General features: G+C 42.3%; 1 protein-coding gene across 1 annotated transcript; it reads left to right on the top strand.

Annotated features, from left to right (window-relative positions):
- Positions 1 to 1,051: 1,051 nt before the first annotated feature.
- TADA2A (transcriptional adaptor 2A) lies at positions 1,052 to 23,866 on the top strand. The gene is made up of 15 exons (XM_010173594.2): positions 1,052 to 1,076; positions 1,912 to 2,018; positions 3,106 to 3,165; positions 3,783 to 3,874; positions 5,342 to 5,499; positions 6,956 to 7,044; positions 7,824 to 7,896; positions 13,148 to 13,211; positions 15,233 to 15,276; positions 15,811 to 15,921; positions 17,308 to 17,379; positions 18,001 to 18,133; positions 18,849 to 18,892; positions 20,900 to 20,973; positions 22,852 to 23,866. Exons 1-15 carry the CDS (start codon positions 1,052 to 1,054, stop codon positions 23,035 to 23,037), a joined length of 1,332 nt encoding a protein of 443 aa, XP_010171896.1. The 3' UTR covers positions 23,038 to 23,866.
- The last annotated feature ends 2,200 nt before the right edge of the window (positions 23,867 to 26,066 follow it).

Raw genomic sequence — 26,066 nt, 5'->3', positions numbered from 1 at the left:
GGATTTGAGGAGTGGGGTTATGGGGAGTGGGATATGGGGGACTGTGGTTTGGGAAGTGCACGAGGCTGTGCAGGATTGTCCTGTGCTGCTGTGCTTGGTGCTGGCCCTGCTGCAGTGGGTTGGTGGTGCACAGGTTCACACAGCCCTGTAGATGAGGCTGCAGTGGTTTGCAATTTACAGAGTGGTGTGAGTGCCCAGAGGTCTGTGCGCTGTCACTTACGGCCACGGGGTAAAAAGTCCAGCTTGGAAGTTGCTCTTGGTTCTCTGGGGATCTAAGCAGAGGTGCAGGGATGTGTAGCCAGGGTGGAAGCAGCTGCCGTCAGCGTTGGGGAGCTGCACAGCTTCAGTGGTGTCCCTGAACTCGGGACCATGCCTTCTCATGTGGTGCATGCAGGAGAAAAGTCTAGAAATATGGATTTCAGTAAGTGAGAAGCCTGAGCCATTCCCAGCAAAAACAACCTTGTGGAAGTGAGGCATGTCAGAGACCCCACAGTGGACAGCAGCTCAGTTCCCTGACAGAGGATGGCAGTGTAGAACCTCACTGGATGGGTGCTGCTCAGTCAGGGCTGTTCATAGGAGCTGCCAGACAGTCAACACTGAAAATGTAGTTGACATCAGCCTGGTAGATTTTTGCCCTGCTGTGCCCATGCCACCTCTAACCTGTTCGTTCTCTTCCCAGTGCTTTTTGGAGGTGCAAAACACTTCCTTGCACAACAGCTATTCATAATTCTGCCCAGCGCATGCATTCCCACTGAAAGCCTCAGTTCAGGATGGGCTTGTACCCCATCACTTCTCATCTCTGCTTACACCATATCCTGTCTCTTCACATTTGATTTCTTCTCATGCACAGAAAACAGACTCTCAGCCGTGTCAAATGTCCCTGCTACAAAAAACTGCTGACAGCCCTTTTGCTTTTCTGCTCAGGACGCTCCGGGAGTGAGAAACGTCTGCAGGGAGAGAATCCCCTTTCTGCACATCCTGGCTGGGACAACGGGCTTTTAGGCAAGAGGGGTTTTACTCAGAGGAGGAAGAACGCTGCTGAGGGAGAGGAATGGAACGCCTGGCCTCCTTCAGCAGTAAGTACCATGAGATGACATTTGGAAAGCGTTTGCCATTGTTTAAAGTCATTAGCAGCCGTCTGGGGGAGGGAGACAGAAAACTAGCAGTATTTGGTCCACAGGGTCACTTCTTTGATCAGCTTCTCAAGAGCACAAGTACATGAATGATTCAGTGGGAATTCAGGTCTTTTTTTCTATCTCCTTTTGATAGCTGGGATAGTTCAAATCAATTTTCTTGGAAAAAATGTGGCTTAGAACTTGACAGTCTATTTATTTTGACTCCTTTGCAATGAACAAAATAAGAAAGACTTGCAGAGCAGTGTTTCATTCCTTGTTCAGCAATCTGAGCAGAGCCTGAGGCTTGGACGGGTTACAGAACAATCTGGTTGATGCCTTTGCAACCACAGCAATATGCTTTACGAGTCTGACTTGAGGTAGATGGACAGGAGACTGCAGCTGCCTGTGCAGTGTTCTCACAAATAAGGCCTTGGGTCTGGTTTTGGGTGCAGAACATGAGCATGGGCCCTGGATTTAATCAACCAGCTAACGCAGCTCCCAGCATCGCTGCTGAGTTGTACCAGGAGGCTGCTACAGAGGAGATTTTCCTTTGAGTCCATTGCACAAGTTTACATTTAGCTCTCAGCGTATCAGGTCTAGTGGGGATGCAGTGCCAACGTCTCTCTTGCAATTCTAGCTGAGCAGGGACCTTTTAACAGATACTTGGAGAAGCTGCAGTAGGAAAGAGGTTATAGACAGTTGAGTTCACTTAAAATTACTGGGCACAAGTGAATTTAGGTGACTGAAAAGCCAGTGCCTTGTTTGTGTTCTATGAGATTTACTTTTGGCTTCACAGATGACCCTTTTGATAAGCCTCCGTGCCGAGGTTGCTCTTCCTACCTCACAGAGCCCTACGTGAAGTGTGCTGAGTGTGGGCCTCCTCCCTTCCTCCTGTGTTTGCAGGTGAGTGCAAGGATAAAAGCAAAGGCATTAATTTATTTGAGAAAGTCATCAAAGGCCTGTCCGGTGCCGAGCTGTTCCGTAAACACATTAATAACTGGTCTCTGTAAACTTGTATCAACACACTTATTTGCTCAGGGACAGGGAAATGACAAAGAAAATGTGGGAGGCTGAAGAACTGAGGCATGAGCAGCTCACTGAAGGAGATCTTTGTGAAGGCAGACAAAGCTACCTAAAGACATGCAGTCAGCCTGACTGGGTAACGGAGCAGGCTGCTGCATGTCCAGGGAGAGATCGTTTCTGTCATTTTTTATAGCATGGGGAAGAAAAGCCATCAAGAAACCCTTTCCCTGTCACCACATTCCTCCCAAGTGGAAAAGAAAATGTGGGGGAAGTTTGCAATATTGACAATCATTGTTTGTGATCTGATGTAGTTCTTTAAAAATTATGCGTGTGATCTGATAAACACAGAAAGTACTGCTAGTTTTAGTTAGTAAATAAATAAGGTTCTATTATTTATGAGTAAAAAATAGCAATAACCTCTAAAACTGAAAAAAGAGCTGAGCCTTGTCCTCAGATACATACAAAATACACAAAACTATATTTTGTACATCGGGTATATTTTTGTTCATTTACCTGTACTTAATAAAACAGAAATTTAACTGTTGAAAATAGCTGCAAAGCATGCTGGTGCTTTTTAAACAGAAAACCAAGATTAAAGGGAAACTGTGTTTTTAATACTTAAGAAATGCTCTGTGCTGTCTTCCTGGAACGATCCACTTTAAAACTTACCTCCAAGCTTCTTTCACCTGCCTAACTTTGCCATAAATACTTCACAAAAAAGTCTATCAACAGGAGTTATGTCTTGGTACGAAAGACAGATTTAACACAACTCTAACACAGATTTTTCTACCATTTAATGTTTTTTTCTAAAATAAAACCATAAAAATTGATTCTCTTTTTTTCAGTGTATCAGGTGGTCAGTTTTGGATACTCAATGATCAGAGAATAAAAGGAAAAAATGGGCCAGTTACAATGTTTTCAGGGCAGAAGTAAGAGACTGACATAACGCTCATCTTTTGTTCTACAGTGTTTCACACGAGGATTTGAATACAAGAAACATCAAAGTGATCATACTTATGAGATAATGGTAAATATTCCTTTTAGATAACCCCTACTCGAGCCTTCCCAGGAGCTAGACCCTTGCTTACTAATATTACACTGAAAATTGATGCAATTCTTTGATTCAGAGGTTTAGAACTATTCAGAAAAAGTCTTCCTTGAGCACAAAGAAAAATATCCACCTGGAACATAATGGAATAGTGGAGATATTTAAAGCTACATTTTTTTATTGTGCCTAGATAGCACAGTGCATCTCACTAGACTGACAATTCTTTAACCATGTGAATCAACTTCTGTTTCTCTATTCTTGTTTTTTCTTCCCCCAAATTTAATCATTTTAAAAGTATTAAATTTTTTTGTGTGTGTGTTTCATAGCATAACATTGTCAAATTACAGCTGGTAGGTAGAACATGTAACAGTATATTCAGAAGATCTGTAGCAACAAACTCAATTTTATTGTAGCTGATGACCCAGTGGCCTAAATAATTCAACAATTCTTTGATCAGGTTTCATGGGACACAGTAAAAGTTTAAAACTACCAGTGTTATATACTGTGTTACTCTGTAGTTTAGAACTTCTTTGCTGTTCTTGTGGTGGTTTATAACAGAGGATCACAGCAGTCTGATTTGCTTTTTGCTTCTCTAGACTTCTGATTTCCCTGTCTTGGATCCTAACTGGACAGCTCAAGAGGAAATGGCTCTCCTAGAAGCTGTGATGGACTGTGGATTTGGAAACTGGTGAGAATTTAGTGGTTCAGGCAACTTCAGTGAACGATGGGTAGTTTTTCCTTTAATTTCACTGGATCTTACTGTTGAATACAGGAGTGCACATCAAATGTTCAGTGACTTAGTGTGGGTGAGACACTAATTTAGCAGCTAAAGTGTGAGACTGGGGTAGCAGATTCTGGTTTCAAATCTGCTGTTAGATATACAAGGAAATTGTTAAAGGCTTCTTGTGAGATGCAGGGCACCTCCAGTGAAGTACAAAGCTCCTTCAGTTCGCATTAGAGTCATAAAGGTTTTGAAGGAGCTCACCTACTGCACAAGATTTTCTGTGCCTCAGTTTATTCCTATATAAAAACCAACTACAGAATTTCTTATCTTGTGTGGTTTCAGTGTGCTTACATTTGACTAGCTAGGCACTGTTATTTTTGGAGGTTTCCTGCTTCTCTGTCATATTTAGGATAGAGCGCTGGAAATACTTAATACTTTTACATTCTGTTCCATTAATTTCTGTAGTTGCTACAGGATTTTTATGCATTTATAAATAAAGGAGATCTGTAGTCATGAGTCACTCTCTTCTTCATGAAAAAATAGGTATATTAACAGTATAGAACTCCAGATTTCACTGAAACAGAACTGTGATTTTTTTTATGTGTACATTGCTGTGATAATTAAGACAGAAAGCTGGTTGCAGTTGTGTTCTGCAAGTATAGTGTCTAGTATAGTCACCCTACTTAGCAATACAAGTAATCTTAACTTTTTCCTTAAACACTTGGTTCTTTTCAGCCTTTACCAAATAAAGGAAAAACTGACTGTTCTTCCTGGAATCCCTTGCATCCAGTTTTTAGTTTAACAGAAGTTAAAGTTTTTGCTGTTGGTGGTTTTTTTTTTTTTTCTTTCTTTTTAAAGTACTCCATTTACACAGCCATTTTATTAAGACAAAAATCCTTCATGTTTCTAGTCAACCACTTTTCCAAGAAAGTTTGGCAAAGATTTCTGGAGTGTGTTTTGTACAACCATTTTGGTGTTTAAAAAAAAACAGTTTAACATTGCTACACAAAACAGGAAAAACCACTATCCAGTTAAAATCACAAGTGAAACCTGAGAAGCAAAATGCAATTCTGGACTTAGAATTTACCATTACATGGAGTTAATAAAATGTATAAAAAGCTCATAAATAACAATACTAAATTTCAAGTGTATAAAAGATTTGGTCCATTCCATTAACCAGGGAATTTCTCATGAAAAGACAGTGAATTGAGTTACTCATGACCACCAAAAAAGCACTCCCTAGCACTGTATCAAATGTATTGGCTCAGTGTTAGTACACAAAATGTGAATTCAGAGATCATCATGGATCAGTTCTCTGCACACAGTGCAATCAATATCTTGTCCAAAATTGTCTTTTTCCACTAGAGAAAGAAAAAACACCTCAATATTTCTGTGCTCTTCATATTAAGCCTCCCCCTCTCCCCACTTCAGGCAGGACGTAGCCAACCAGATGTGTACAAAATCCAAGGAGGAGTGTGAGAAACATTATATGAAACACTTCATCAATAATCCCTTGTTTGCATCTACACTTCTGAACCTGAAGCAGGCGGAGGAGGCGCAGCACAACGAAACAGCCATTCCTTTCCACCGTGAGTATTCCCCAGCCCACTCAGGGAACTTCCCCGCAAGGTCTCTGCTCTTCCAAAACTGGAACGAGCAGCCTTTGGTGAAAAACATGCCCCACACATGCAGTTTGCTCTCATTCCCAAAAGCAGAGCTTGTTCTGCTGGCTAACTTGAATGATGTTAGTAGAAGAGTTCTCTTCACGCTGTCTTAAACCATTGGTGTATCAAATAAACAAGACAGCCAGTTCAGTGGGAAAAGGGAGGGAACAGTGGTCTGGTCCAAACATCAGGTTCTCAAAACCAGAAGTTCCTGCACAGCCAGTGGAAATGGTCACTGACAGAAATCACCACAGCAAAAGCCTGGATGTGCATCTTCATTTAAAGGACAGGCTACCTCAAAGCTGCTTCACACGTGGCACGATACAACAGCGTATCCTTCACGGTGAATACCAGTGTGAGTTCTCACCTGATGCTGGGTGGTTACTCTTCCTGTCCAGATCCTGGGTAGCAAAGTTAACTGAGAAGGGATTTCTACCTTTAAAACATTGCATCTAATTATCCACTGTGTACCAGGCATAACTGCTGATATGACTTGTCATAAAGTCATTCCCTTGTCATAAAATCATTCACTTTAAACCTCTCTCTCTAAAAACACCTTTTAAAAAGTGTCTGTTAAATTTCAGCAATTTAACAAATTTTCAGGTTTCCTTAAATTTAACATCTTTAGAATTTTCCCAGTCTCGCAGCTGTTCCATTATAAACCTCCCCAAAATGGCTGGGTAAAAAGATTGCTTGGTATCTGAAGGTTTAAATTTCATGATAAAGTGGTTAGAGCTAAAGCAGTAGGAACTGGACAATTTTGGTTCTGTCTCTGGCTGTCATTGATTCTTTTATGTGACCTAAGCCAAGACAAATTCTCTGTGCCTCAGCTTGCTTTATCTGCAGCGTGGGACTTAGAATGCTCAGCTCCTTCACAAGTGTGTTGTGAGCCTCAGTCCATTATTGCCTGTAAAGCACTGAGCACTTCAGTTGGGAAGCGCTGTAAAAATTCAGAGTTGTAGCTTGAATCGCAGCTCTCTGTAAATGGCACCCAGAAGATGGCAGATTTCACACCCCTGTTGCTATTAACTAAGAGAACCTGCAGGCTGAGGCTGTGTGATCTGCAGAGGTTTACTGGGGGGATGCTGAGATCTGAAATGTAGAGTTTATATTTTACTATCGTATTTATGATTTTTTTTCTTACCTGGAATTTCTGAGTTTGACTTTTGAAAATACTCTGAAGATCTCAGATTACTGCGTTTTTCTCTGGCTGAACTCAGTCTTTTTCTGACTATAACACTGAATAAAGGCCCAGTCAGGGTGTTTTTCTTCAAGCAAGTATTCCCACTTTTCCTGCAAAAGAAACACCTATTTACAGATTGTTTTGTGTTAAAAAAGACCCCAAGCCCTACACAACAACTACAACTTTTATTATTTTCAGCTGCTGATGATCCCCCACGGCCTACTTTTGATTCCTTGCTCTCCAGGGACATGGCTGGGTACATGCCAGCGAGAGCTGACTTTGTTGAGGTAAGACTCTCTCTTCTCCCCTTATTTTAAATTTGCCACCGAACACAAGATCAGCAAACACACAATTGTTTGCCCCTGCCTATAGGTCTTTACTTGTCATATTAAAAACATGAGAAGAAAGGAGAGGACAGAGTGATTAAGCCAAGGATTTAATTAGAGGGGTGGCGCTGCAGACCTACAAAGCTGCTGGCAGGCGATGCGCGAGTCCCTGGCTGGGCGCGCAGGGCTGTAGGGCGTGCGGCTACCACCAGATGTCCAGCCGTGAATGGCTCTTATGTAAGTGGACTAGAAGGTGCTTAGCCAAAGAGGTCAGCTTCAGCCTGCTCCTGTTTCATTTGCCTGAGAGAAGCACATACGAGCCTGATCCAAAGATCACTTGAAAGACCTGCATTGTTTGCCGTGTTTTTAACTGTGGGCCCAGGGCCCCAATTCCTGTTGCAAAACAAGTTCCTGTATGTGAAGTGATGAATCCAGCCATATAGGGGCCTGTTGGTTTTGTACATTTGAGCAGAATTTTCACCACAGTGTGGAAGTCACGGAGATTACCTGATTAGTTTCCATTATCCTATCACAGCATCCCGTTCCAGTTACAGCCAGGGGGGTACATATCACACATTCCCTAGTTAAAGCTCCCCTGTGATGTATGTTGCTCGAGGATAGAACCTTGTACCGCTGTGTATGAGTAAATATCTCTGTTTGCAGAACTTCTGCGTGTACTGAAACTTGATACTGAATTTTTAGTGCTAATTAGTGACAATTTCTTAATCACCTCCGTACAGGAGTTTGACAACTATGCTGAATGGGATTTAAGGGATATTGATTTTGTAGAAGATGATTCAGACATTTTGCATGGTAAGTCCCATATTTTCATACATATTCTGAAAACAGTGTTTCAGAGTGCCTGCACATTTCATTGAGTCTCTTTTTTTCTACACACTTTTTAAAAAGTGAACATGCACTTTTAATGATCTCACTTCTGTTTGCTGGGATTTAAACACTGACATTTCTATGATCCTCACTTTCAGATCTATTTTAAAAGCTGTTAATCAACTGACGTACAAATGGTACTTATATATAGAATAATGCACTTCTCTCACTACTGAAAGATGGACAGTTGTCAAGTAGAATGACTGAAATCAAATAGTCCCCACCAGGAGCAGGCATTTCTTTAGGAAAAACACAGGTGATATTTTATCCAGTATAAACTGCAGAGGATGTTTAGCTAAGTAGAAGCAAAGTATCTGAGCTAACAATTTGTCTGGAAACAGGTAGCAGCGTATCAGTGTTTGAATAAACAGACTATGCTGGTTTTGGCTGGGATAGAGTTAATTTTCTTCACAGTAGCTAGTGTGGGGCTATCTAGCTCAGTGTCCTGTTAGTAGCCCACAGCAGATGCACAGGAGAAGAATGAAAGAAAAAGGAGAAGAACGTAAGAAAAGGCAAATATAGGCTGATACTATTCCTGGCATATCTTCCATGTTTCCTGCAGTGGTAAGTTTAGAGACTTCTTGAGCTATAGCCTGTGTTCAGACTGTTTTGACCAAAGGACATGTCCTCCATGAACTTAGCTCACTACTGTTAGAACTATATAGATTTGTACTTTTACCCCCATGACATCCTGTAGCAGTGAGTTCCACAATTGAGTTAGGAGTTCTACAATTAAATTATGTGTTGTGTGAAAAAATACTTCCTTCTGTCTGACAAATCTTTTGCCTGATAATTTCATTGAATGCTCTCTAGTCCATTCTTCAGTAGTCTTCAGTATTTAGTATAGTATGTCAGGCATTTGCCCTGTGAAAACTGTTTGGCAGAGGTTATGGAGTGTGACCAACTACATTTTCGATCTCTTAGCTCAGGGACTCTGGCAGCTTCTTTCCCACAGCTGTCCTAGATCTGCCCACGTGAGAGAGAATGCCTCTAAAAAATGAAGTCCCAGGGTCTAGCCAGCTGGTTTTCTTTTACATGAGACATCTTGGGGAGAGAAAGAATTCTTTTCTAAAAAAACTTTGGAATTAGATCTTTCCCTTCTCTAAGTTAATACAAAAAAGGAAGGAGCCACATCCTCTCTGTCCTGCAGTTTTAAAGATTTCAGATGCTGACTCTGCTCAATTGCTTGAGAATATTTTGCAACCTAATTGGAGGATTTCATACCGTAGAAAATGGCTCAACATTTGGATCTGAAGGCCAGGACAGGCTTTTGGATTATTCAACAAACCTCTGTAAGTTCTAGTTAACAGGAGGAGAAGGTTGTGAGGCAGCCCTGGGGCCCCAGATTCTCGTAATCCCTCCCAAGGGTTCCTGTCCCACTACTTCCAGGCAGCAGCTCTAAGGCCTCTCTACCCCAGCCCTGCCCACTGGCAAACTTCTTACACTCGATCTTACAGAAATGACCTTGAAAAGCAGCCCTGCAACCATCTTCCACACCTGCTCGAGACACATTTTTGCTGGCCAAACAGCAAACTTTTTTTTTTTAAAAAAGGTAAAGACATAAAACGGATTTTTAACACATTTTATAGCCCAGAGAAGCCCAAACAGGGTCTTGCAGCATAGATTAAGGATCAGGTTTGTGAAAAATTCCTCAGGTTTTTTTTCTGCCACACATTAAACGTTACTGAGTTCAAGATTGGTTTTTGAAAACTGCTTTTATGTGCCATTTTCTGAAACGTACTTAAGCTGGGCCCTGAGAACACACCGACCAGAATGATTTCTACAATCTCTCTTTTGTTTCACAAGTCACAGATGTGTGCTGCAATGTCTGGGTTACACGTAACACAGGAATATTTGGTGCTTTCATTAGAACAGAATTCCCCCTTCTTCCCTTCACATTGCTCTGCTTTTCTTAAAATTGTGTAAAAATCAGTGTATAAAAAGTTCTAGATCTAACCTACTTCATCTCTGTTTCCTGCTCCCATTGCATTTTCCCTGTTATATCTTCCTGTGTCACTCTAAACAAGTTCTCAGTAATTCTACAAGAAAGAAGAATGCAATTTAATACAAGATGGAAAGAATCCCAGGCAGCCTTTTATGAGGGACACAAAAACCTGTACCGGCTGCATTTCTCACCAGCTCCTCCCACCACACAGGAGGCCACAGACATTGTTCAGTCACTTCTTGATATCAATGAAATGGTAGAAATTGTATGAAATCTCTCATATTTCCATTAACTTACTAAACTGTTAACTTTTATTCAGTACTTGCAACATAACTGCATGCAAATACGTTGCAGTTAAACAAAAACATAATGGACAGATCAAAAGAAACAACTATTTACAAATCTCATTCAGCCCAGAGCGCTTGAATATTTCATGAATTACAAATTTTCATCAGACTCAATTATAACCTTAGTAATGGAGCTTTTTCCAGGCTGCTTCTCCCCTTTCCTTCTCTTGTAAGTGATTTTTACTTCTAACACTAGGAAGCAATTGCTGAAACCACAGCTTTGGAGGTGAGTGGAAATAGACTGCAGCCCTGGCTGTACAGTAGTGAAATTTCATTTTATGAGAGACAAGGCAGTCAGTGTCCTTCTAAATATTACATGATGTTTATTCTTTTGTGGAAGTTCCTGACATGCTCTAAAGGCAGATACTCTGTTTGCTTAGGGTCCTGCTTTCCTCCAAGGAGGGTGAATTTGTTTGTGCCATTAAGTTTGTGCCAACCACGGCACAGACTGGATACACAGCCTGTTTACTTTGATTAGATTGCATTCTTCCCATTATTTGGGCCATGCATGCCAAACAGAGGTTAGCTAGCATGAAACAAAGGTCTCACTCATTAGTGTTCAGAAAAGTTTTTTGCAGACCAAATGAGGCTGAAGAGGAATGAAAAGAAAAGAAGCTGTTTTGGACACACTCTTGAGAAACCAAAATATTTTGATTTTTTGGAATGGAGAAAGGAGCCTTGAATTTCTGCCTATCACTGAATCCTTCAAAGCTACTCTGACCATCTCAGAGAACCTTATCATTTCCCAAAATGGACACTGTGAACACGGTGTCAGCTTGGATTATTTTAAATTACCAGTACAAACAACTGCCTCCCCAGCATAATCCGTGGGGAAAAGCACAGGCAAATCATTTTCATTCGTACAGCATCTCTTTTCTCATTTCAATGCAGCATGTAACAGTATAGTAGTCTGAGTTATTCATGCATTCCAGATCTTGTAATCGGTTGTTCCTGTGTGAATATGTCTGTTAAAAACAAAAGCCCCTCCAAAAGTGTGTGTGGCAGCAAATACTAATTTTTCTGGAAGCAGAAGCTCTGTTTTTTCCCTCCATTTGTTCCTTCCTCTCCCCAGTTGATCATAATTTCTTTCAGAATATTGTGCACTCAGGTGAAAGCATCAAAATGCAATGGTTATAGCTGCATAATTACTGGTGATATTTATAGAGGTTCTCCAATGCAGTTTCTGCATGTACTTATTAAGGGCTGCCCACACAAACCCCAGAAAATAACATGTTAGCTTAGCTTGAGGAGGGTTTAAAAATATACAAATATTTTCCATAAATTGGCTCCAATTCCAACACTTAATAATGTATTTCATGACTGTTGAACTTAGTGCATTTCCCAGTTCCATGTCCCTACATTAAAGCAAGAAGGAGAATTTGCTACCTGTGCTTGTTCCTAAATTAGAAAACTTAAAATACCTCTTTATGAAAATACATGATGATTCTCGAGCACTCTGGTTTTGCAAGAAATTTGCAAAAAGAAGTAAGGATATTGCACCATCACTCCTATCTTCATACATCATCTTTTGCTCCTAGATTAACATAAAATCGGGTTTGTATAAATTGAAGATTCATTTGCTAATACAGGATCAGCAAGTGTAACTGAAAACAGTTGGCTCCTGAGCTAATACCCACAGCCCCTGGGCTTTAGCTGTCTCTGTAAGAAATGTTATTACCCAGAGGACTGCACAGCTGAATTGCCTGGAGGCTGGGGGCTTCCTGATCCTTCCATATAAATACATACTTTAAACCAGACACATAACCACACTTCTTTCTTAATTGCATTATTAATTATTTATTGAAGAGTGCAATCAATAAACTGCCTGTATCAGTTTTGCTCTTCTCTTGTAACTGCTGAGAGAGGAGTGGATTCTGGGCTCTGTCACTCTTGGGCCACCCCTGTTTCCCCAGCACAGTGGGCTGAAAGGGGACCTGCTCTTGCTTCATTTCCAAGAGCTGGACGTTGTCTCTACAGACTGTAAACCCACTGTCAAGTCTTAAGTCCCCTCCTTCTGAGAGCATATTGAAATGATTAACGTAAAGGAAAAAAAGCCAACCAAGAAATCAGCCAACTCGATGCTTATTTAATGACCTAGAATTTTTGCATTATTGAACAAAATGAGGGAGGGGAAGGTGATAGGTGTCTCCTTATCTTTCTTTCAAGAATTTACCAAAAAAGTTTATTAACCTAACAGTTACAGGAAAAAGAAGCTGAAGGATCTCCAAGTGGAGCAGCCAGACTGCAGACAGATTTGATTTTGAAAATGATGCGATTTCTAATGAGCATGGCTTTTTCCTGTGCTTCTTCACATTGTCATGAACTGTTCTCTTTGTTCTTCTGGCAGACAGATAAGTATAGAAGTTAACAAGCTAAAATCTTGTAGATGTTTTTAAGAACTGTAGCAAAGGCTACTTTGAATTGTCACAGTTCAGAACTGTGTCTTTCTATTTTTTGGAGTTTTGTTCTGTGCAAAGAAGACTTTGTCCAAAGATGATACCTCGGATCCTTAAATCTGATAAATTTGCTTCTCAGGAGAAGGAATACTTAACAATTGCAGGTATGAAGGAACAATAAGTGCTAATAGTAAAACAGTCAAAGAAGGAAGAGGAAAAAAGTTCTCAGAATCTACCCAGGTTCATATTTACAGGCAATAAGGTATTTGGAAGGAGTAAGCACGAGAAAGCTTCTACAGGCAGCACATATAGCCTGCAGAAGGTTACCCTCCAGTGAGTGTATGCCCCTGTCAAATTACCACAGGATTTTTAAAACAGCAAAGTCAATTGAGTATTTCAGCCTACCATGAACATAAAGGCTTGAAAATGAGCCCAATACAGTGATTACTTATGTATTCTGTAATTTTTCTATTATTATTACTTTGCAGCTCTGAAGATTGCGGTTGTAGATATCTATCATTCCAGGTTAAAGGAGAGACAGAGAAGAAAAAAGTGAGTTTTCAAGCAGTAATTCTGTTCCTTTGCTTCATTGCCATGTTTTGGTCCCCAGTGTTGTCCCAATACTAAAGGTAATTGATTTCCTATAGCATCCTTCCAGACAATTCCCATGCATGGAGACCTTCTGCTATGAGATTTGCAGTACAGGCCTCATCTTGGATGTGTAGTTCTCCTTCTGTGCACAGACTAATATCAGGCACATGGCTTTAGCAATGCTGCCAGCCCAGAAAACACAGATTAACAGACCCTGATTTATACACGTGGTTCACAAAGGACCTCTACACACCCTAACGCTCCATTAAACTCTCAAAACAAGTCATTAATTGTGAAAAGCCTATTTTCCAGTCCTTTTTAGTGCATGAAAGTCACACACGCAGTGCTCTTCATATTACCATCCCAAATCCAGTTACAGATAAATAACTAAGCTTCTAGCACACCTTATGATATCACATAGCTGTTTTGCAGAGTAAGAAACTGAGAAACTGGTCTATCTGGGAAACCAGTCACAAATCCAGGGCTAGGAACCAGCAAAAAGAGGCAAATCTCTGTTCTTTTTGTTCCCTGCTGATGGATTGCACATAATTCATTTTCTACTTTAGGGGGATAAAAAAAAAGCTGCCAGTCTGTGACTAATTGCTAGACCCCCACTTTCTCCATAGAAATGTTTGCATCATTATTTTTAATTCTTAGTGGTCCATAAGTTAGTTTTCCACAATGTGTAATGAAGATAACTATATTGCTGACGTGAATTTGAATAATTTATTCAGTTCATTAGACAGCTTTTTAGAATGACTCAATCTATTCATTAAATTCAATTATATTATAACTTTCAAATACTTTGTTCAATATTTAAAATTATATCTTGCTGTATTACTCCTTGCTGGAAGAATTAGTAATTTGGAGTAAAGACTCCTCCATTCCTTCTCCTTATAATACATCATAGTTCTGCTGAGCGACAGGTGAGAGTTGATACGTTTTGACCTCGTTCTTTGTAATTCATCAGTAAAGAAATATTTATGTGCTATAATTTCCATTATGATTAATCACGTCACACTAAAAGAAAGTGCCATAAAGCCCAGTTACATAACTCAAAACAGTGCCAGTTTTTCTAAAGTTTCTGCAGCAGAATGGGACAAAAATGTGGAAAATGAGGTAAAAATGCTGATGTCGCTCTCAGAAAAGCTTCTCTACATGGGGCAGGAATATTCTTTTATACATACTAAAAAAAATGTAATAGATTTTATAGAGCAAATTCCAACCTGACCTTGACGAGCCCAACTTTGTAGCATCTCTTATCATTTGCAAAACTCGGGTGTTTATCACATCACCACATAGCAATGATCACATGACATTTGCCAAAACCTGTGACAAACATAGTTGTCATGCAGTTGTAAATACCTCACCTGCCTTTTTACACTGCTCATTTCCCAGTCTTGTCAGGAGCACTTCAAACTTAGGAGTTACCTAAATCAGTTTCCTCCTTTTAAAATCTGAGCTGTCATGGAAAATTTCCTTTATCCTGCTCCTAGTGAGGAAATTCACAGTCCCTCTCTCAGCCTTGCTCCAGCAGAAGGACGTTTGTCCCTCTCTGAAGCTGGAAGTCATGCTGCACGAGACATTCCTTTACTTCCAGTTTTGGAAAGACAAGTTACAAGACACTGTAGCTGCAAAAATCTGTGCCTAACGAAGCAATTTCAAACCTTTAAAGGGATTGTAGCTCCCTTTGTGCTTAGTGCTAGCAGAGTTGGACTAATGCACACCACGCTCCAAAATTTACCTTGATTAAAGGTAAATTTTGTTGCATCACCTGTTATATCACCTGCAATAAAAACCTGTTACATCACTACATGATGTTTCTCAGCCAGCCAGCTCAAATGTTATGGAAGTTTCATACATGTTTAGTTTTAAGACCCCTCTGATGGTCTAAATCAAAGTTTCTTCTGAAGCCTTTGCATTTATGAGGTAATACATGAGTTAATGCCTTTTATTAATACCCATTTTGCTCTCAATTACAGAATTATAAGAGATCATGGCCTAATCAACCTCCGAAAATTTCAGAGTGAGTATCAGATGTAACTGTTTAACTTTAAAGTGGCTTCTACCCGGGAAGCAAAACTTCACTTGTTCAGTGTTTCCAGTCCTCTGGTGTGGTTTATTCACACTGGACCACATTCAGATGGCCTGAATTCCAGCAGATTTCCTGCCCTGACTGTTTCCAGCCAGCTGGCTCTAACTGCTCCCAGCTCAAGTGTTTTAGTTAATGCCTCAGAATTGCTCTTTGGAAGCATTTTGGGCTCCAACAAGTAGGGAGAAGGGTGAAGGTGAAATCTAGGCCTTTTCTGTGCATCTCACTATTCTAAGAAATGCTCAAACAACATTTAAATATCATCCTTTATGCTTTTAGAATTGTAAGAGCTCTATCATTTTGTTACTCCTCAGTTTGTAGTTGTGACACCAAAATGGCCAAGAGGCGTACCAAATCTAGATCTTTGAGCAGGTCACAGAGAGGCTGGTAGTCACTTCAGGTTCCACTGAATTTATGTTCTTCTCAGAGTAGGAGTGATAAGGTGTCTAACTTTTTTCCCTCCTCTAGTTTTGGAAAGGCGATACCCAAAGGAGGTTCAGGACCTTTATGAAACAATGCGACGATTTGCACGGATTCTTGGACCGGTAGAGCACGATAAGTTCATTGAAAGCCATGCACGTAAGTATTTTGAGGATTTTACCATGTATGTTCTTCAACAGGTGTAATGAGGGGGTTGCATCACCTACAATCTTTCCTAAATAAATACCACTCCTGGAGGGCAGGAGGTTGTTTTTCTCTTCCTCCCCCATTTAACTACCTCAGAAAAACAAATACATTTGTGGTTTGATACATTAAATGAGCAGCAAGTGTTTTTTTTTTTCCACTAAACTATGTCTGAGTTCTTTGTTTGATTTCTCAGTTGACTAAACATTCTGGTCGTGTTACAAGTAGTATTTTCTTATCAAAAGACCACTGTTCATCTACTGGGGCTCTATCTCACTGAAAGATCAAAATCCCTAAAATTTATGTCTGCATTGAGAGATGGGGAGCTGGCAGCAAATTGTGAATTCTTTGAAAGATGCATGTTAAACTATTACATGTGTACATAATTATATAGCACAGCTGTCATTATGGCCCTTACCTTAAAGGGAGAGGCATTGTTCCATCACCGAATCATCTCGAGTCTCTATGCATAATCATAGCATGCACTTAGTCAAATGCCAGTACGAGTCATTACATCCTGCTTAATTCTGTGATTTAAACCAGGAAAATTGTTGCTCACTAGAAGAAACAAAGCATCTAAACAATTGTGACTGTATTTTCAGGACACCCTGTATGAAATACCAAAAGCATGATCCTGCTAAATCATGAGTCCCACATATGAGTGCTAGTCCTGGAACCTCCTTTTGTTGTTGTAGTGACAGCAAAGTCCACAAATTAACCTGATAGTCAAGTACCCGCATTATACACATCCCCTGAGTGGTATGAGTAAACAAATTCGAGACAAGCAAACTTGCTCACCATAAAACTAAGGAATGCCTGGAAGCCAGCTGATAAAAGCTATGAGCAGTAAATATCTCTGAGCAAAAGATAGGTATTTAATCTTACTGACTGCAGAAAAAGAGTTGTTTGCAAGGAAAAATTTTAGAAGGTCCAGTTGTGAAAATCATAGTTCAAAGACAATATTAGATGCTATGAGGAGCCTGCATGGAGTAGTTTTTCAAACCTATTGAAACGCCTTCCAGAAATCCTGCGTTCTTATTTGCCTTGTCCAGGGCATGGCAAAGGAACTGTCAAAGGATCAAGATAAAAGAACATTTTTTAAGCACATAAATGTTAGAAACCAGCTGAAATCTGTGATCAGGAAGTGTTATGACGCAGTGAGTTTGAGTCCTGATACAGATCTGTGCAGAGAGGTTAACCCTGCCTGTGGTTCTGTAAACTTCATGGCCGAACAGCATAGACAAACAAGAAATAGCATGGTACAGCACAGTTCACTGCCAGCCCCACTGACCCACATTTGTTTTTTGAATTTCCCTTCTGCTGCCTCTTGGGGTAAAACAGTGGAATTTGAGCTGCGAAGGGAAATAAAGCGACTACAGGAATACAGAGCAGCGGGAATCACCAATTTCTGTAGTAAGTACCTGATGCATTATTCAGCCCATTCCCATTCAGCAGGGTGTGGAAGGATGATTTTACAACATTCAGGATGTACTGAATAAAGAGACACTTATTTTTGAAATGCATTTGCCTACCTCTTTAACAGTACAAGGCTTTAGCAATAATGCTTCAGTCCAGCTGTGCATTTTTAAACCTAGTTTGAGCCATCAGCTTGGAGAACACGCTGTCTAGCAGAGCTGTGCTCTAGTCACCACTCTGCAAAAGAGCCAGAGAAAAATCGATGTGTCATGGCACAGTGGTCTCCAGTGCTTTATCTCTGGACACTTTCAGTGGCTATCAACAAGTGTGATAACTGGAGAGAGGGTTAAGACCTCTACATAAGTGAAATGGCCTGTTTTATCCTGGAGTTGGCTCATGGAAGCCTTTTTTGTTTGTTTTTGGCCTGAAATTAAGGGGGGAGGGGTGCAGGATGGAATCTAATACCTTCCCATGCCAAGTAGTTGTCATGAGGGAGAATAGCAGAGTCTGGTCCAGTGCTAGAGAACAGTTTCTGCCTTATTTCCTAAAGTGGAAAAACAACAATCTGAAAACACTGACTGAGGCAGCTGGTGAGAACATGGTATGTGTTTGCCACAGGCGCCAGAACGTACGATCACCTCAAGAAGACGAGGGACGAGGAGCGCCTGAAGCGCACCATGCTCTCCGAAGTCCTGCAGTACATCCAGGACAGCAGCGCCTGCCAGCAGTGGCTCAGTCGACAGGCTGATATGTACGGTCACAGTAAGGCTCTGCTTTTGACATACCTGTGCTTTAGTCAGGTGCATCAGACACGTTCTTCTGTCTGATAACAACAAACACATTCCCAATTTATGACAGTAGGAACAGTCTGCAGAACGCAGGGGGGCAGGAAGCTCTGGATATCAGCAGTAGCACTGGTTGAAGGCAAGACTAGTAAGGGCTTAAAATCTCTGTGTTTTATACTTCAGGAACTTAACTGCTGTTAATAAAGTTGTGGAGGGAAATGAGGTCTTTATGGATGTTAATGAGGGCACAGATGACACTGGAAATGTTTCAGATGGTTTTAGATGTAGCAGCATTATTAATGTGTAGTCACCCTGCAGAAGCACCTTTGATTGAAGGAGCAAGCTGCAATGCAAAGCAAACACGTCTTGTGTGCTCCATGGTCTGAGAAGATGATTTGGAATTTCCTCAGTCAGTCTCCACTGAATTTTTTGTGTTCCCTCCCCTCCTCTTTTTTTTTTTTTAATTTTTAAAAAGCTCTCAGACACAGTCTTCAAACTGGGAGTGCTGAAAATTTAGAATCCTCTTGACTTCAGGGCCTGACTTATGCAAGTTGAATTGTATCATTATTAGAAGTTGGGGAAAAAGTAGTTTCAGGGCCAATACCTGCAGTTATTCTTCAGAAAAAAAACAGCAACCAAACAAAAACATTAAGGCAATTTGAAAATTTCCTTTCTTTTCAGTGACTCCGGCCTGACTCCCACGGTACCAGTTCCTTCCAATTCAGGTAACTGTTAGGTGATAGTTGGTGATAAAAAGCTGTAATACTGTTCTGACAGCCACTGGAGAGCAACTCCTGCATCAGTGCACAAGTGTCAGTCCTCAAGCTTCGTGGTTAAGCACTGCTAGGGTAAAGTTTTCCTATAAGGCTGTTAAATGTTGCCAAGGAAAACCAGCTTCTAGCTCTGTCTCTAACATCCAGTTTTTATGTGGATGCTAATAAACCACTTAGACCAAACTTCTCAGAGGTGAGCACTGAGTCTATGTGCTCCCTCATTTCTGCCAGGAGCCTTGGGAATTTGGGTCAGAATACAAAGCAATTACTCATTGCAGAAGTCAGCGTGCACGATGCTTTAAACATATTTGGTGACAGCCAAGATCTGGTGTTTTGGAGAGAAGATAGCAGTGTGTCTCTCAGGCTTGGCATCCAGAACCCATGAAGTGGGGACAGTATTCCCCCAGCTGAAGGGCCAGTATATGAATCATGAAATTAATTTCTTGTCAAGTATTCAGTGGCCAACGAAGGAAAAGAGCCCAAGAGAACATGAATTGTTTTGCCTCTGGAATTCAGCTAGCAGGCAGTGTTTACAACCAGTATCACATGCTGAACAAAACCCAAACAAAATACCATATAGTTGCTAATTAAGCAGCCATCCTGCATACTGAATAAGGCAAGGATACTGCAGAAAAACTGCCACGTGTCTGTATAATTAAAGGCTGCATCATACTGAATATACAAGAGGGCAAATGAACGTTGCTCAACTTTACTACTAGATTTTGAGATCTTTGCAGCTTTAATATGTTTTCTTTAATGTAGCTTGCGTGTGTGTGTTATTTCCTGGGTTTATAAAAGAGTACAACCAAATTCTGTCATGTCTCATCATACCACGCTCGTTCCAGGCTGTAGGAAGAGGGAGCAGTGCTAGGAAATAACTTCTACACCTACCAGAGACTCATTACTCCAGCTTCTTTTTAGTCCTTCAGTGTTCTCTCTGATCAGGGTCCCATCTTTCTCCTACAGATGCACAGGAGAAAGAAATTCCCCAGTCCCAGAGGTGAGACCTAGACAGGGCAGGGCCTGGAGCAGCCGCCAGCACAGACCTTGGGAAAACAGAGCTGCAGATTTTCCAAGATCTAATCACTTTGCCAGATTTGGGAAGTTTGTCTTGGGACAAAGAAACTGCTCCCTGACAGCGCCAAATACGCAACCCACAGCACAGGGGCAACAGACTTTCTAATAATGTCAATAACCCGAGCTTTGTTCTGAGCTCTGGAAGTTAAAAAAAAAATGATAGTAGGAAAAAAACCAAGCTGCAAAAGTAGCCCTCGTGAAAGCTTAGGCTGCACCAGTTAAAATTCAGCAAAGTTATAAATCATTGCAAAAGCAAGAACTATCAGACTATGTGGTAATATTTCTTCTCGTACTGTTTATCGTAACAGACAGAAGTAAATCCACAAACTGCATCACGCTTTACAATCGTGTTTAAAGACACTGAAAGAAAACTCTGCTTCGTGAAGTTGTCAGTAACACCAGAGAGATTCACTGCTAATCCCAACAACAACCAGTCTCAGCATCCTTGCAGAGTGCGGGTTCCCACTTGCTGGGAGTTAGTCCTGCACGCCCGGGCACACCCTCCACACAGCGCTGTCCTCCCTCACCCCAGCTGCAAGAGTTGCTTTAGTCAGGAGGTCCTGCCCAGCTTAACCACAGTCAGTGCCAATGACAGAAAGCTCTTGTCTTCCAGTTCCTCCTCAAAGCCAGCGAGCCAGGGTTAACAGCCCCAGAGTCCTCACGCAAGCACTCGCAGCGCTTGACGACGGTGGTTGCAAAACCATAGCTTTTGTCAAATCACTGCTGGTTTTGTGTTGAGCCCTAAATAACCTGGTCTATAAACACTTGGATCACACTGGGTTAACATCACGGGGATTTAACTGTCTCTGTGATCACACCTAAGGAACAGCCACCACCAAACTGCTCAGAGTTCTTCAATGTTTTCCTTTCTTGTCTCCGCAGGTAGACGGAGTGCCCCACCACTGAACCTCACAGGTCTCCCGGGGACAGAGAAACTTAATGAGAAGGAGAAGGAGGTGAGGAAAAGAATGGAAAAATAATCTATATAAAACTTTTATCTTCACAGTGCAGGGATGCTCACACCATCTGTCTCGGGTGCTGTGAACATCACCTCGGCTGTATGCCCTGACTCCTCTTTCCTGCTCACAAAAATCATTCAGGTTTTCCAGTTGGCTTCTTAATGTTGGTTACTGCACTATACCTACAACAAGCTCCAACAGATTAGCTTATGTAGCAAGGAGAGGTGGAGCACACCAGGGTGCTATTACCTGCCATTAGAACATCCTGAGTATGACATCCTCTCCTCCATTGTGAGACTGGGGTGAGCAAAAGGGTTTTTGTTTGTTTTTTTTTTTCTTCTCTTAATGAACATCTGTTTTAAAATTGGCAGAGGATTTTGTTAAGGGCTTCACTGTACAGATCACTGAAGCTCTTTTTATATTACAGATACCTCACAGCCAAACCTCAGCCAGTCATGGCTGGTTTTTCACTGTAACACTAATGTGAACCATGGAGGCAAGAACAGGCTATTCTTCTTCGTGTGTTTTGTCCATGTTCCTGCTTTTCAGTGCATTTACCAACCTTTTGGTACTCACATGTGGCAGAGAATGGGACCTGAATTTCTTTAAGCCGAGGGTTTTAGCTTGGCCTGGCCTTGCAGTTTGCAGTCCCATGTAGAGTGCTCTTGCACAGTCACCTCGAGCAGTCAGAGGCACAGGGAAGATCAACAGAGCAGCCAGAAATGGGGCCACAACCCCTGTACCAGGAGAGGTACACAGGGCAGGAAGGGGCCTGCCGTGTATTTACAGCCCAGTTTCATCTACAGCCCAGTGTAGGCCTGTCCTCTGCTTCAGTGAAAGGCAACACTGCAAAGCTATTGAAATTAAAGGGTTGTTTGTTTGGGTTTTTTTTAAATAAAAGTCATAACCTGTCCTTAGGTTGTCTGCAAGGCAGACCTCAGTGCGTGTGAAACACTGATGTATTTCAGACTTCTCCCTCTGTGTGGAAGCTGTTTCCCCTTCACTGGAGATGGCAGCATTGAAAATCCGCTCACAGGTTCACCATGGAACATGGCATTTCTGGCTCCATTCAGCATATAAATAATCGTGACTAGGACATTAGTGTATATGGGCAATCTGATTTCCTCATCAGCTGAGACATAAAGTCTGAGTTCCTCTGAATTCTGCAATTTCCTATTAATGAGGAACAATCATTAAGCATTTCCTTATTAAAAGGAGGAGACAGCCAGTATCTCCACTGGGAACAATACAGCGCACCATCTCAAAGGCAGCTGGTATTTGGAAGCTAAATGGGAGCGTTGCAACCCAACAGCAGAGCACAGGGGCTTTTGGAAGCAATTCCTTTTACCAAACTTCCTTCCAAACACGTAGTGTCCTCCCTGCCCAGTTTCCATCCTAGACTTCAGGAGGGGGCAAGCGTTGTGTGCATAGCTGCTTTTGTAGAAAGGTATTAAAGACTTAGTCTGCAGGGGATTAATAGACAGATGCCCTCCCTGGCTCTGGTCCAGCACGCTGAATTGCTGGTTGCAAGCCTCTTTGGCATGTGTACTTCCCTTGGTTTGTAAAGAACAACGCCCACACAGGACACACTCATAGTTACGCTCCTGTGAGCCCAGAGCTTGCTTTCATCCTCCTGGTTTATTTTTTAGTCAGGAATGTTTTTGAAGGCAGCAGCCAGCAAGCTCCTCCCCTCCCTACCTGTGGATTAAACCAGCTCATAACACAATTCTTGTGTGCTTTCCCCCCCCCCGTATCAAAAACACATTGAAAATGTTTTCAGGAAAATATTCACAATGTTCCTCCCCCAACAGGGATCGCAGAAGGAAAGAGCATGACAAGTATTAGTGTTTATTAACTTCACCTTTTGTCTTCCAGCTCTGTCAGATGGTGAGGTTGGTCCCTGGAGCCTATTTGGAATATAAAGCTGCTTTAGTGAACGAGTGTAACAAACAAGGAGGCCTGAGACTGGCGCAGGCGAGAGCACTCATCAAGATCGATGTGAACAAAACCAGGAAAATCTATGACTTCCTTATCAGGGAAGGGTACATCACGAAAGCCTGAGGACAGGCATCAGCCCTTTGGCTGGAGCAGACAGATGTGGAGAAGCTTTGAAGTCACTTTGACAGCGCTGAAAGATTTTAACAGTGTTGAATGAAGGACATTTCCTTTCTGTTTAAAATCTTTTGGGGCTTTTTTTTTTTTTTTTTTGTAAAATCAAGTAGGGAGCTTTGTGAAATTGTACCAATACTGACATTTCTCTGTCTGGTTTCCTTTCGACTGCTGGTTAACATGGCTGTTGTCAGAATTACACTGCCATGTAGCACTGGAAAGAATCATATGCCATATAAGCTAATCTTCAATGTGAATGGCCATTCACTTCTAACACCTCTTGTAACTAAAAGAGAATCGTGGTACTTTTATTCTGACAGTGACACAGGATAAGGACAGAAGAGCAGCACATAATGAGAGTCACACTTTGACTTTGTGTGAGTACAGGGGTATAGGAGTTCAGTCCCCTCCCTTCTTGTACTCCTCCTAAAACAGTGTCAGCTTTCAAAGGAGATAGCTCATGCCCAAAGGTATAAAAATAGAGCTTGCAGTGGTCCAGTCTTTTCAACTTAATTGTGATAAAAGATGGGAAAGGACATTGCAGGGAAGCTCCTCAACAGTTGTTACTTTTATGTGATATTAGCACATATCACAGCATGAGAGCACTGTACAAACCAATAAGCTTCATCTGCTGGCTACTTCATTTGTGATTGTCAAGTTCTATAGAATCCCTCAGCTTAGTCTTTGTTGCTCCAGCTCCTTGCAAAGGCTGGATGTTACAACCAGAGCAGCCTTTGGAACATAATTAAAAAGACACTCAGAACCCTGACGTTCTCTTACAAAAGATAACGCCAGTCATGGCTGGTAGACTGCCCAGAGCAGGACAGACTGCCCAGAGCACGCGCTTCAGCCCTTCCTGCCCTCCTCTTCCTGGGGCCTTACTCTCTCAGCTCATCACATTAGCAGCCACAAACCCAGTCGACCAACAAAGCAGTGATGAGGTGCAACAAGTTACTACACACACACACACCCAGAACCCCGTCACATCGGGTGATCCATTGTAGGACTGCAGTACAAGACATCTGGATTGGAAAATACAATTGGATGATGAAGATGGTTCTTTTCAGCTGCAGTGTGGCCTGGTTTACTGGGCAGGAAAGTCTCTACCAGACACCCCGTATTGCTAACGTATAAGGCTGAAATAACATCCCATAAGTAACACAACAGCCAAAGCAGGTGGGATGTTGGGTACTTTCAAGTTTGGGATCTCATGTGGAAAAGCCTAACTGAGCTACAGTCATCCTGATACCAATTTACAGGGTTTAGGGTTTGGGTGTTATTTTTCCCCAAATGTACCCGAGGTGCCATTGAATGTGAAGTATTTTGGTTTGTAATAAAATCAAAATGACTTGAAACAATCTTAGATCTGTGTTCCTGGGCTCGAGTCAGACTTAAAGGTCATACAACTGCCTGTATCTATCCATCAGCTTCTCACCATGAGAGCTGAAGAGATAAATGCAGAGCAGTGGCTGTATGGGTGTGGCCACTAAATTAGCTAGAAAATAATGCTATTTAAAGAAAAGCAGCAGGAATAAACCACATGTTGAAGATTAAAGTCTGTAGAAATTGAGACTGTATAGACTGGGAATGCCAAGGGAAGGGACAAAGTAAGCTGTAAATCCTCAGGAATGTTTTTCCCAGTTGTCTTTTAACATTAAACAAACAGCCAAGCTACCTTGCCTCTCGCCCCATCTCCTGTGCCACGACACGTACAAAACCAGTACACCAGCAGCCAGACACTGGGACCGGCTGTGACCATCCCGAGATCGGCGACATCCCCTCCCAGCAAACTTCAGGGACGTTCCTTTGCCCCAAAGGGACCCAGACAGGACCGGGAGTGTGACCTGCTTTAACCAAACACAGAACAGCTCAAAGCCCAGCTGCTGCCAAGCCCTGTGCTTTGGGCAGCGCTAAATCATTTGGCCATCTGGAAAATGTCAGGGAGGAGAGATCTCTGGAAAGGGGAGAACTGGGAATCCTTTAACTGGCCAGGGGAGGAACCAGAAAAGAGACTTTTCTCTTGCAAGGTGAGTGGGAAGGCGTGAGGCAGTGGGGAAGCAGGGCTGGGATGTTTCAGGGTTTGGGGTACAAATCTTAACAGCTTGTAGCACCAGCTGGGGCCAAACCGACTGATGGGGGGAGGCAGGATGGGGACCTCTGCACCCCAGAGCTTTCAAACCACTTCCAAGAAAATAAAACCCAACAAACAGACAAGCAAAACCCACCCAAGCGGTGCCAGCTGAGGCTGAGCTCTCTGCTCAGACGTGAGCTCAGCTGCGTTGGTTTTAAAACAGAGCAGGCTGTTGGCAGGAGGTTCCTGCGGGGCACAAGGGCTCCAGCCAGCACCAACAGATCCCTGCCCCTTCGGTGGCAACCGCCACTGGCGAGTCCTCCCCTCCACACTCCCTTGAGCACCATTAACCAGAGAGGAAAGAAAAGCCAGTGCTTGGCACAGGGCAGCCCCTCTCCCCCTCCTCCCAGCCGGGTGGGTGCTGTTACAGCCCCTCTGAACCATTTCCCGACACTCGGGGAAGGTGTTTTTAGGGAGAAAAACCGCCTCTGAGCTCCTGGCTGCCTCTGCCACGCCAGTCCCTCCTCCTTTAAATCCCAGCTCCTCTCTGACTCCTCACAAAATGTCTCCGTCGCTGCCTGCCAGACCCGGCTCCAGCCTCCCAGGAGCTCACTGTCGCCTCCATGTCATTTGGAGAGGCTTTCAAAGGGGGAATCTATCTTTATCCGCGCCGGGAAGCGCCATGCGCGGCTCTGGCACCCTGCAAGTAATTAACAATAATGAAAAGTTGGGGTTGCCATGGATATGCTGTTCTATTTACAACGCGCATCTCTCCCCATCACCCAGACCTTCGCAGGGAAATCAGAACCCCATTCACTGCCTTGGCGTGGGGTTTTATTTTTAACCAGGATGCTGTCGTAGGAAGGCAGCAGCCAGGAGGGGCATCGGGGCACGGCAGGGGGCGCTCCCC

The sequence above is a fragment of the Antrostomus carolinensis genome, unplaced genomic scaffold (assembly GCF_000700745.2).
Source record: "Antrostomus carolinensis isolate BGI_N321 unplaced genomic scaffold, ASM70074v2 scaffold24758, whole genome shotgun sequence".
Classification (NCBI taxonomy): Eukaryota; Metazoa; Chordata; class Aves; order Caprimulgiformes; family Caprimulgidae; genus Antrostomus; species Antrostomus carolinensis.
This window is presented reverse-complemented; position numbering and strand designations above follow the sequence as displayed.